Source organism: Leguminivora glycinivorella, chromosome 8, assembly GCF_023078275.1.
Source record: "Leguminivora glycinivorella isolate SPB_JAAS2020 chromosome 8, LegGlyc_1.1, whole genome shotgun sequence".
NCBI lineage: Eukaryota > Metazoa > Arthropoda > Insecta > Lepidoptera > Tortricidae > Leguminivora > Leguminivora glycinivorella.
In genome coordinates this window covers 15,284,434-15,296,997 of record NC_062978.1, presented here as the reverse complement: position 1 = coordinate 15,296,997, position 12,564 = coordinate 15,284,434, and the positions used below count along the sequence as shown (strand labels likewise).

The following is a 12,564-nucleotide window of genomic DNA, read 5'->3' as shown; positions in this document are numbered from 1 at the left end:
ACTGTTTGGCAAAATCCTCCTTCCATCTTTTTCCAATTGTCCAATTAGGATTGTCTCCGTCCTAGAGTTTGTGTCCTACATTTTTGAAGTTTGCCGCTTTTTTCTTGTGACGGAAACGGCTTGACAGAGTTTATTGATTGTAAGTAAGTATTTATTTAATAAAATATATTTTCAATTTCCATAAAAGCTTCATTATGTAATAGATTTTATCTACGACCGGCAATGGTGTACCTTTTGGTTGAAAACGTCACACGTAATGAACAATAACGCTGTACCGTAAAGGACGTGTTATGGCCCCTGTACACACATGGCCAACGGTTCCACCAGCCCTTTGTGAAACCCCTTGGCCAAGATAAGAGCCGCTGTTTACACATTGGCGAACCAATCACTTGGCATTGGCTCTTCATGAAAGATGGACGTGGAATGAAAAAATCTAGGAAATTCTTGGTCATAGACGTTGTCAGAAAAAAAATATTAAAAAATAATAACCCCGTAGTAAAATTAAATTATTTGCAATATTAACAATTTTTTGAATATTCTGATAAGAACATTTATCTTTTTTAGGAAATACATTAAACATTTGCAAGGTTATTTTATTTCCTAAAATCTACACTATTATTGGCATAGATAAACTTATTATTTTCGTAAATATATCACTACTGTCCTCTCTGACGGCTGACGACCAACTGAATGAAGCGCCAACGTGTAAACGCAGTTGGCCATTGGCGCCAAGATCCTTTGATGTGTGGACAAAAAACCGACACGAATCGGTTGGCCGGCAAGCGCAAGCGCCAACTGCCAACTTACGGCCAAGTAGCCCTCTACACACATGGCCAAGGGGGTTGGTGGAACTGTTGGCCATGTGTGTACAGCGGCCATTATATAACGGGTTTCTGAACGACGTTCTTTTTGTCAATTTGACAGCTGCTGTCATAAACTGTAATCACAATCGGCCTCGCCTCGGGGAAAAGACTCGGCACTGTTATTCTACAAACTTGTTGGTCTTAAAGCGTATTAATGACTAAATTAGCACTTCATAATTATACAAGTGATAAATGTGACTTTAAAGATGAGGTTGATGTGGTGTTTGTGTCTTGTAGTTTTGTGTACCCACTGTACACAAGCTTCAACTCACTGGATGGTAACTGAGAGCGGTTTGATACAACCAAAGGTAAGATAATAAAATGTCCCTGAGTTGTTTTCCTGTGCCCCAAATCAGTGCGTATCTTATCAACCTTTGAACTATTGTAGTTCAGTGATGATATTTGAATAATAATAAGTTGTTTAATATGTTATTTTCAGCTAGAATCGCCGTTCGAAATGGCGCGCCCTTACGACTTGTTAGCCTTTTTAAAGCAGGACACTCGATGGGATAGTATTATAAGCTTGTATCATGACATCACAAAAAGGCAGGAGGCTATTAAATTTCTATGGGAGAAATTGGATACAGATAGCGATGTACTCGCACATATAGCTGAGGATAAGAACTGTGTGAAGGCTGGACCAGTAAATATACTGGATTGGTATAATACTGTTCTAGAAGACGGCAAAACTAAGTTCATTCCAGAAGAAGAGTATTGGCTAAATAATCCTTACACTGGACATGAGAGTTTTGTTCCGGACTGTAAAAAGATATCTTCTTTGACATTTAGCATGTTTGCTTTTGAGCATTTAGAGGTACTAATTTATCATTGTAATACATAATAATGCTCTGTTTGATTGGACTGCTCAGTTGTTAGTATTGTACTTACATAAATTTTCCTCAAAGTTATTGTGACTTTATCCTTATGCAGCCGAGCAACATGAATGTTTAGAATGAAGGGGATAGAAAAGGATTTAACTAATGAGTTAAATGCATTTAATTTACAAGGAAAAAGTCAAAATTCTAACTCCTCAATGTTCCATGGGCATAGCAAATTGTCTGATAAAAAAAAGTTATACAAATTTTTAATTCCTAGATAAAGACACTATTTCTAATAACACCAAGAAAGACTTTCCATAAAATATGATCCAAATAAACAGAACTAATATTTTATTATTTCATCAAAAATACATTCCAGTAGCCGACATTTCGAAACCACTTAAAATCTACATTTAATTACTTAATGACTCTTGTGATGATAAAATGGAAATTTGTCAACAGTTTTTGATTTAATCCTAACAAACACCTTAAAAGACAGGTTGGGCATTGGCAAACTTTTGAGTTCAATATTAGCTAACACTGAGTAATCACAAGTTTTATAAAACTAAAAGAGTCACAAATGTGTCATATGTGTGATCAGGGGTCTAATATATTGATTTAAACTAACACGATCTTCACTCATATTATACGTCGGGTTAAATATAAAACGTAAGTTTTACGCGATTAAGTCCCGTTTTAATTTAATAACAGGGGTCTAATAACAATCAGCACGGGAAGCATGGTCGCGCGATAGATGATAAAATATCAGACCGTCCCTATCACACTTACAAATAGTGCAATAGGGACGGCCTGCTACAATACTATTTTCAAAGAGCTGTATTTAGTTAGTGTGCCACAGTTTGCTGATCCCTGATCTTCAATACACAATTTCTACATAAAATGAGTACAAAGTAGTTAGAAACTTAACTAATTACTTTATTTACCAATTAAAATATTTATATACATTGTAGGGTATGATTAAAAGACAAAATCTTAGCATTGAACCGGAATTGACGCTGCCAGAGCAGATATCTCCGATCATGACAGTTGACCAGTTTGGCACATGGCTGGCAAATATCCTGCAGCAGAACAGCTCTTCTTGGCTGCATTACAACATGGCTTCTCTGTTCTGGAGGGTGCGGGGAAATGCCCCTAAAGCACTGGAGTGCAGTCGGCGTGCTGTGCATTATGCACCCAGGTAACTGATATGTATTTTTTTAATGTATAGTAAGGTGGAGCGAAAAAACACTTTTCTGGAATTAGCAAACCTAATAGTTATCAATCAATGCCCTTTAGTCTATGAAGCCTTTGTGCAAAATTTCAGCTTTTTAAATCAACATCTTCTGCCTCCGCATTAGGGTTGAAATTTTGAAAATCTCATAGAAACCTAAAAATTCAACTTTCGGATAAAAAACAAATTTCGGCAGTATTATGTTTAGTATATGTTATTGATACATATCATTATGAGAAACTACAAAAAGTTGCGAAAATAGCGTCAAGAATCGCCAAAGTTTGTCTAGTTTCAGTACATTTGCCAAAATAGCCGCTAAGATACTGAAAATTTTTAACACTATTTTCGCAATTTTTGGTAGTTTCTTGTAAGATTATGTATCAATAATGTATACAGAACATAATACTGCTGAAAAACATTTTTTATCTAAAAGTTGAATTTTTAGGTTTGTATGAGATTTTCAAAATTTCAAACCTAATGCGGAGGCATAAGGTGTTGATTTAAAAATCTGAAAATTTGCACAAAGGCTTCATAGACTAAGGGGCATTGATTGATAACTATTAGGTTTGCTAATTCCAGAAAAGTGTGTTCTAAATTAATCTGCAGGATTAGCACATGATTGCCGCGAGAGTATGTCGCCGCGAGATAAATCCCACGTCCTCTTTTAACTGTATTAATGACATAAGGACGGGTAGTCTATCTTGTGGCGACATCGCGAAAAAAGATTCAAAACCTTTTTTTTTCAAAATAGGTAAATTTAATGTTTTTCCTACTCAGAATCACGAGCCCTTTCGATCCTACTAGGTAAAAAAAGCGTCCAAAATTTAATTTTTCCTCTTTGTTACCATTTTTCAAACACTTTGTACAGTAGAAAGTGTGCAAAATAATAGAAAATTTTGGGACCATTTTTTTGTCCTGGATCGAAAGGGCTCGTGATTCAGAGTAAGAAAAACATAAAATTTACTTACCTTAGAAAAAAAATTTTGGTGATTGTTCTCGCGAAAATGCCCTATTGTGTTGGGCCTTATGACGTTAAAACACTTGTATGATGCTGAAGTTCCAAAATTTTCTTCAGTTGCCTTTTTCTGTCACCGATTTTTAACCAACTTACCCATATAATTATATTTTTTTAAATATTATGTTTCAGGGAATACAAAGACATTGCCTTATTAGGCATGGGCACCATATTTCATCGCAGCAAAATGCCTGAAGATGCAATCACACTACTTGGAGCTGCTGTGGACCATGACCCAAAATTTCCCCTTCATCATTTCATGCTTGCCAACGCCTACGGAGTCGTTGGTGATTTCAACAGTTCCTTGAAACACCTGGATGCGAGTTTGAAGCTGCACCCAACGTCTGACCCGGCAATTAAACATAGATATGGTATTATCTGTCATGCTGGTTTGGTCCATTATAAGGAAAGACTTCAAGAGTAAGTTATATGCTTTTTGTAACCATGCTGATTGATGAGTGTGTGTTTGTGTGCGTCTGGATATGACTTTTGCTGTTGAGGGTTTACACAACATGACAATTCATCATCATCATCCTCCTTGCGTTATCCCGGCGTTTGCCACGGCTCATGGAGCTTGGGGTCCGCTTTGACAACTAATCCCAAGATTTGGCGTAGGCACTAGTTTTATGAAAGCGACTGTCATCTGACCTTCCAACCCGAAGGGTGACTAGGCCTTGTTGGAATTAGTCCGGTTTCCTCACGATGTTTTCCTTCACTGAAAAGCGACTGGCAAATATCAAATGACATTTCGCACATAAGTTTCGAAAAAAAGAGCCGGGGTTCGAACCCGCAATCTCCGGATCGTAAGTCGCACGCTCTTACCGCTAGGCCACCAGCGCTTCACAACATGACAATTATTAATCGAAAATGCCAATAGAAATTAAGGTACTGTAGGTTCAGACACGATTTTCTGAAAAGGCGTAGTTATCTCAGGTGATTTGTATTGAATACGCCTGTCGCAAATTCTTGAACCCACCCACACTTGTAAATGGACTCCTATTGGGCTATTGCGCAATAAACGAGCATCATATCAATGGCTGTGTGCATGCGAACGAACAAGCGAGTCGTGTCATCATATGCACGCACACAACGACAACTGTAGGTATGCTCAATGAGCTAATCTGCGACACGACCAGAGGCGTGGACGCTCTCTAGTATTATATACTCTAAGGGATTTACCTTTAGGGAGTCCACCTTCGTACTACTACTAAAGTTGATGTGTGAATTGCAGAACATTTAAAAAATTACGTGAAGAGCTGGTTGAGTACATTGACAAAGAACGTGATTGGGTGGATTTGCAAGCTATGTTCCTCAAAACAATGAATGATTACGGTAATGTTTATTTTCTATATATTTTACCATTCAAACATTTGAAATAATCCATACTATCCATACTTCCATATCCATACTAATATCATAAATGGGAAAGTGTGTGTGTCTGTTTGTTTGTCCGTCTTTCACGGCAAAAGGGAGCGACGATTTGACGTGATTTTTTAAAGAGAAAATAGTTGAAGGGATGGAGAGTGACAAAGGCTACTTTCCCCCCCATTTCCCTAAAATTAGGGGTAGAATTTTGTATGGAGCAGTGTACAATTTTCGAATTTAACGCGAGCGAAGTCGCGGGCAAAAGCTAGTACCTTAATAAAATTTACGCAGTAGAGTGCTCATACTATGTGTGAAAAAAACCTAATTAACTTACTCATAAATTACTTTCTAAAATGTACACAAGGTTAAAATAAGTTTTTTTTTTAATACTACGTCGGTGGCAAACAAGTATACGGTCCGCCTGATGGAAAGCGGTCACCGTAACCTATGAACGCCTACAACTCAACTGGAGTGTCACATGCGCGTTCCAACCCATTAGAAGCTTGTATACTCCCTTTTGCTGTGTTGCAAAAAAGAATGTACAAGTTCCAAGGAGGGTTCGGCTTGCCGACGACTCAAAGGACAGTAGACGGAACAAATTAGTTCCGTGGATCCTTCCGTCACCAGCACACCACACCCTCGTTGAGCTCTGGCAGCCTTACTCACCGGCAGGAACACAACACTAGTCACTAACTAATCGAATTTTATCGTACCTTCTGTACAACAGTGGCATGCTATGTTTCATATGCTTCAAGCGTGTAAAAAATAACTCAACGTTTCAGATCTACTGCAAATCGAAGACAATTGTGCCAAAATGGGCGAACTGACGGGACTCGACTTCGTACAGTTGAAAAAGTCTGGTGACATGAACACCCTCATACAACACTTCCTCGACGGCCCGTTGTATGACGACAAATGGGTGAAGGATAAAGGTGTCCATGCTTTAGAGTCCTTGTACACCCTCCAGAGATTGATCAAACACATACAGAAGCACGCCACTACGTCTTCCGATATTGTGATCCAATCTGATCCTAAATCGAGGATAATTAAAGAGATTGAAATTAAATTACATGATATGAGAACAACAGGTGAGTTCATTTATTTGTACCTATTCAGTATAGTAAGCTGCTGATGTAACTGACTCCAGTGTAAACATGTCTCTAGGTGGCCCTAGCCAAGATGACGAAGGCTTGCGCTATGACAACTTTCCGTCTTTCATTTTAAAGCGAGTGTGACTGTTGTTTCTCTCGCTACGGAGCGTTAATGATTGGAATGTTGGATGCGTGGCCACGTTCTACGCTGGTGTCAGCTTGGTAGTATTTTGATCAAAGACATATATAACTTCGTATAGACAGATAAAGTCTAAGAAAAAAACGTACCTCAGTACCATACAGAAAAAGGTACGGTGGCCTAGATGGCATTACACCTTTGGGGTACGCTCAGCTACATGGCGCTAATATTAATATTTGACATTTTAACACATATCAAGCTAAGAATATGGGCCAAATTGTCAAAACTGAGGTTCAAAAGTTTTAAGCCTGTGTCAAGAGATGGCAATCTATGCACTGTGACTACACATTTTACTTCGACAGTAACTCTCTATAATACTCGATCCTCTTTGATTTTGATCAAGTATGTAAGTGCAAAAAAAAACAACAGGTATAGTAAAAAATCAACCATGCTGACACCGCATTGGAGTGTCAGTTGTATTTGCAGCTTGCTTGCATATAATATCAACATAAGCTAATAATAATCTATGAATTGGCGAACCTAGAAAAGAGGAAATAATAGAAGTTGGCTGGGAGCAGGATTCCCTTTATTTAGTCTAATCATTACTTGTGTTTGAGATTCGACATCGTTATATAATTTGTAATATTTACATTTACAGTATCTACAAAGTAGCAGGTAAAATTATTTTCTTGATTATAAAAATACTACTGACCCCCAACTTCGCAGGGGTACTAAAAACCACATCGAAGTCCGTTGCGAAGATTTAAAGATTTAAGCATACATGGGGACAGACAGTGGGAGGAGACTTTGGTTTATATGTAGTGATATGTATTACAATTAAGCTTTTGTATTCTGTATACCTATATCCATAATTCAGAGACTGATTTAGTTAACGTTACGTTATAAACGGTACAATGCTGTTATCTATTATTATTAAATAGACATCTATACAGTTGTTTCATAACAAACTTAAATTATATGTTTTGTTTTACAACAGAACATGAAAATGAAGCCAGAATAATTCGCTTAGGGGGCGAGAAAAAGGCATCAAGCCAAATCGAGGACGATGGATTTGAATATGAAGGAAGGACTCCAATATTGTACGTATCATATATATTCTATAAATAAATACTCGTACATACTTATAATAGGTACGTACCCGTCTGACGGGTCCGTGACGGGTTAACAATTTCGCCACCCCTTTCTTCGTAGAAGTCTTATGCACGTAATATGTGTGTATGTACTTGTTACTGCTAAAAATTGGTGAGACATATTGACGTGAATATAGAACGTGATTACCTTTTTGATTTTATTTCGAACGAAGTTCTCAATGATCATGATGCATGCAACTAGGTACATCGAAATATCGGGACCTCAATAAAAATCTAAAAGGTAATCACGGTATATATCCCGGTCAATATAAGTCTAATAAAACTAACCTTGCATCATTTAAATCTCTTCAAAATTGGCTGTTATTTCAGATATCCGCCTACGATGAAAGTGAGTCGTAACACGGAGGATTTCGACAAGGACTCAGATTGGCCGTCGGATGAATTCTGCTTGGAAGCCGCTCATGAATTCCCGAAAAATCTCGAAACTATATATCCCGTCTTCTTGCCATTTGAAAATAAAGGGATTAGGTAAGGTGAATCATAATTCCGTCTTTATGGAGTTTAAATCAGTCCTGGGTAGGTATTCTCTGGCCGCCTAGAAAACAACTGTTCAAGACAAATTCATGGCTGATTAGTTAAAGTGGAGATTCTAAACACAAGTCATAGGGTGTCCGACCATGGAATTTTATCTTGTTCTTATATATATGTAATGTTGTCAGGCAGCCTGTATGGGGCGTGTTCGTATAGAGAGTAGTCGTTTGCACTTACGATCGTGAGTGCAGACTGCGGACGACTACTATCAAACATATCATGCAGGCGTTGTCGCGTGCGGCGTGAAACTTTGCGTCAGAACGACTGATGAAATAAGGGGCTTCTAAACGGGCCAAATTTTTACTACAATTTGTGGTCGGCAACGATTGGTGTATCTCTCCTACTCACATGTTAGAGAAATACATCAATATATCGCCTGTTTAGAAGTCCCTTGAGCGTTTTATTTATGGTAGAGGGTTTATTTATATTGCCTTGAATTATTTATATAATATCTAATATAGTATTTAACTATTTTATTTAGTATTTAACTATAGTTACGCAGAAACCTTTCAATAGTTCCAATCCACATGAAATTTTAGACCTTTAAGTTTCAGACCTTGTATGAAAAACAAAAGTCTTTAATTTCAATGACAATTTCAGATGGATTAGAACGTTTCTGCGTAACTACCTCCATTTGTTCATGATATTTAATTGGTTTTATAATTTTTGTTCATATATTTTGCGCTTCGTCTCGCAGCGTAGGCAAGTTGCTGACGGAGAAGCTGGGCGTGCCGGCCGACGTTGAGTACGAGCTCCCCTGGCACCCGCCCACGTGCCCTTACGACGCCCACACGGCCACCTTCACGCAGAAACGGGCCGGGAAGTAAGTTACACATAGACAGTAATAATGCCCAACTTGCGTATGGGGACCTATGTAGGCAAGTTGCTGACAGACTAGCTGGGCGTGCTAACGTCGAGTACGAGCTCCCCTGGCACCCGCCCACGTGCCCTTACGACGCCCATACGACCACCTTCACTCGGAAACGCGCCGGGAAGTAAGTTACACATAGACAATAGAAACTTGCGCATGGAGACTTATGTAGGCAAGTTGCTCACAGGCTAGCTGGGCGTGCTGACGTCGAGTACAAGCTCCCCTGGCACCCGCCCACGTGCCCTTACGACGCCCACACGGCCACCTTCACGCAGAAACGGGCCGGGAAGTAAGTTACACATAGACAGTAATAATGCCCAACTTGCGTATGGGGACCTATGTAGGCAAGTTGCTGACAGACTAGCTGGGCGTGCTAACGTCGAGTACGAGCTCCCCTGGCACCCGCCCACGTGCCCTTACGACGCCCATACGACCACCTTCACTCGGAAACGCGCCGGGAAGTAAGTTACACATAGACAATAGAAACTTGCGCATGGAGACTTATGTAGGCAAGTTGCTCACAGGCTAGCTGGGCGTGCTGACGTCGAGTACAAGCTCCCCTGGCACCCGCCCACGTGCCCTTACGACGCCCACACGGCCACCTTCACGCAGAAACGGGCCGGGAAGTAAGTTACACATAGACAGTAATAATGTCCAACTTGCGTATGGGGACCTATGTAGGCAAGTTGCTGACAGACTAGCTGGGCGTGCTGACGTCGAGTACGAGCTCCCCTGGCACCCGCCCACGTGCCCTTACGACGCCCACACGACCACCTTCACTCGGAAACGCGCCGGGAAGTAAGTTACACATAGACAATAGAAACTTGCGCATGGAGACTTATGTAGGCAAGTTGCTCACAGGCTAGCTGGGCGTGCTGACGTCGAGTACAAGCTCCCCTGGCACCCGCCCACGTGCCCTTACGACGCCCACACGGCCACCTTCACGCAGAAACGCGCCGGGAAGTAAGTTACACATAGACAATAAATAATGTCCAACTTGCGTAAGTGGACCTATGTAGGCAAGTTGCTGACAGACTAGCTGGGCGTGCTGACATCGAGTACGAGCTCCCCTGGCACCCGCCCACGTGCCCTTACGACGCCCACACGACCACCTTCACTCGGAAACGCGCCGGGAAGTAAGTTACACATAGACAATAGAAACTTGCGCATGGAGACTTATGTAGGCAAGTTGCTCACAGGCTAGCTGGGCGTGCTGACGTCGAGTACAAGCTCCCCTGGCACCCGCCCACGTGCCCTTACGACGCCCACACGGCCACCTTCACGCAGAAACGCGCCGGGAAGTAAGTTACACATAGACAATAAATAATGTCCAACTTGCGTAAGTGGACCTATGTAGGCAAGTTGCTGACAGACTAGCTGGGCGTGCTGACATCGAGTACGAGCTCCCCTGGCACCCGCCCACGTGCCCTTACGACGCCCACACGACCACCTTCACTCGGAAACGCGCCGGGAAGTAAGTTACACATAGACAATAGAAACTTGCGCATGGAGACTTATATAGGCAAGTTGCTCACAGGCTAGCTGGGCGTGCTGACGTCGAGTACAAGCTCCCCTGGCACCCGCCCACGTGCCCTTACGACGCCCACACGGCCACCTTCACGCAGAAACGGGCCGGGAAGTAAGTTACACATAGACAGTAATAATGCCCAACTTGCGTATGGGGACCTATGTAGGCAAGTTGCTCACAGACTAGCTGGGCGTGCTGACGTCAAGTACAAGCTCCCCTGGCACCCGCCCACGTGCCCTTACGACGCCCACACGGCTACCTTCACGCAGAAACGGGCCGGGAAGTAAGTTACACATAGACAGTAATAATGTCCAAATTGCGTATGGGGACCTATGTAGGCAAGTTGCTGACAGACTAGCTGGGCGTGCTGACGTCGAGTACATGCTCCCCTGGCACCCGCCCATGTGCCCTTACGACGCCCACACGGCCACCTTCACGCAGAAACGCGCTGGGAAGTAAGTTACACATAGACAATAAATAATGTCCAACTTGCGTAAGAGGACCTATGTAGGCAAGTTGCTGACAGACTAGCTGGGCGTGCTGACGTCGAGTACGAGCTCCCCTGGCACCCGCCCACGTGCCCTTACGACGCCCACACGGCTACCTTCACGCAGAAACGGGCCGGGAAGTAAGTTACACATCTATATACAATAAAAACTTGCGCATCACACAGCAGACCTATGTAGGCAAATTGCTGACGGACAAGCTGTCATCTTAACACTGTTTTTCGGATGAGACCATCACGACTGCGAGTACATACTTCAAGTTGCGCAAGATGAAAAAAATCGCATGCGATAACGCAACCTGAGTAAGTATAGTGCTATCAAAAATAAATAATAAACAAAAATAAAAATTGTATACTTAAATGTAGAAAAATATTCGCGCAGAATAGGTTAGAGTGGTGATCTCTTGTGTCAGGGTGCGTAGCCGAATGGCACAAACGCTCACGAAACGAAACGCTAGTAGATATCTATCTCTATCGCTCTTGCATATTGGCGCGACAGAGTCCGACTAACTGGCGCGGCGTTTCGTTTTCGTTTGGCGTCGGAGAAATGCCATTCGGCTACGGAGCCTGAGGCCAAGATCCTTTTTGGGTCGCTGAGGCCATGGAAGAATAGGTATGTTCCTACGTATGACGAGCTAGACTGAAACAGTATATTACGATACAAGAGCGAAAAAAAGAAAGTTGCGAATTTCCTTTTCGCACTTGTATCGTAATGTGCGTAATGCACCAGTGCGTAAAAAAAGCACCATCTGTACTGGCGAGTAACTAAGGACTGTATCGATAAGTATAAGGACAAAACAAACCTCGTCTAAATGTTGACATGTGCATAATTTTATATTATTATGTTCCGAGAGTATGATCTGAAGGTATTGGTAAGCACTATTTGATATAAGAAGGTCTAATTTTTATTTTATTTTAGAGACTTTATGGTACTTTCATTAAGGTCTAGCAAATAAATTTCGGACAACCCCTATCTGGCTTAATTTGAGAATATTTCAATGACTGTTTGCACGATTTCAACAAACAAAGGTTAATATGCTGCCAAAATATATTCTTTAAGAGTCCTCTTCATGGTTTTTCAATTGGGTACTTGCAGAATAAATGCGGTGAATTTATATAATTAAAAAAAACGCTATTTTGAGCAACGTTCCGGATTGTCGTAAATTTTTGATGCAAGCAGGATGAGAGAAACAGATAAAAAAATTAGCCATAGGCCAAAGTCTAATTGACATTCACGGTGTTTGAACAGTGCCTAAACCAAATCGATATAAACAGTGTATGATAGTTAAATTCGACATCAAAGTCGGAGTTAGAGGAAGCACCATGCCACATTCTCTAAATGGCCGCCATACACAGATCCTGAACTTTATTTCTTAAAAATAACTATGGCTAGACTATGTCCAGATATTCTGCTTTGTGGATCATATGTCGTTGA

At 41.2% G+C, this 12,564-nt stretch overlaps 1 protein-coding gene across 1 annotated transcript; it reads left to right on the top strand.

Annotated features, from left to right (window-relative positions):
- Positions 1-948: 948 nt before the first annotated feature.
- On the top strand, positions 949-11,256 carry LOC125229077. The gene is made up of 22 exons (XM_048133854.1): positions 949-1,171; positions 1,303-1,677; positions 2,653-2,879; positions 4,060-4,347; positions 5,159-5,259; positions 6,075-6,380; positions 7,520-7,622; positions 8,004-8,162; positions 8,923-9,048; positions 9,104-9,220; positions 9,269-9,385; positions 9,441-9,557; positions 9,606-9,722; positions 9,778-9,894; positions 9,943-10,059; positions 10,116-10,232; positions 10,281-10,397; positions 10,454-10,570; positions 10,634-10,735; positions 10,791-10,907; positions 10,963-11,079; positions 11,136-11,256. The coding sequence occupies exons 1-22, from the start codon at positions 1,070-1,072 to the stop codon at positions 11,254-11,256; spliced, it is 3,297 nt and encodes a 1,098-aa protein (XP_047989811.1). The 5' UTR covers positions 949-1,069.
- Positions 11,257-12,564: the final 1,308 nt, after the last annotated feature.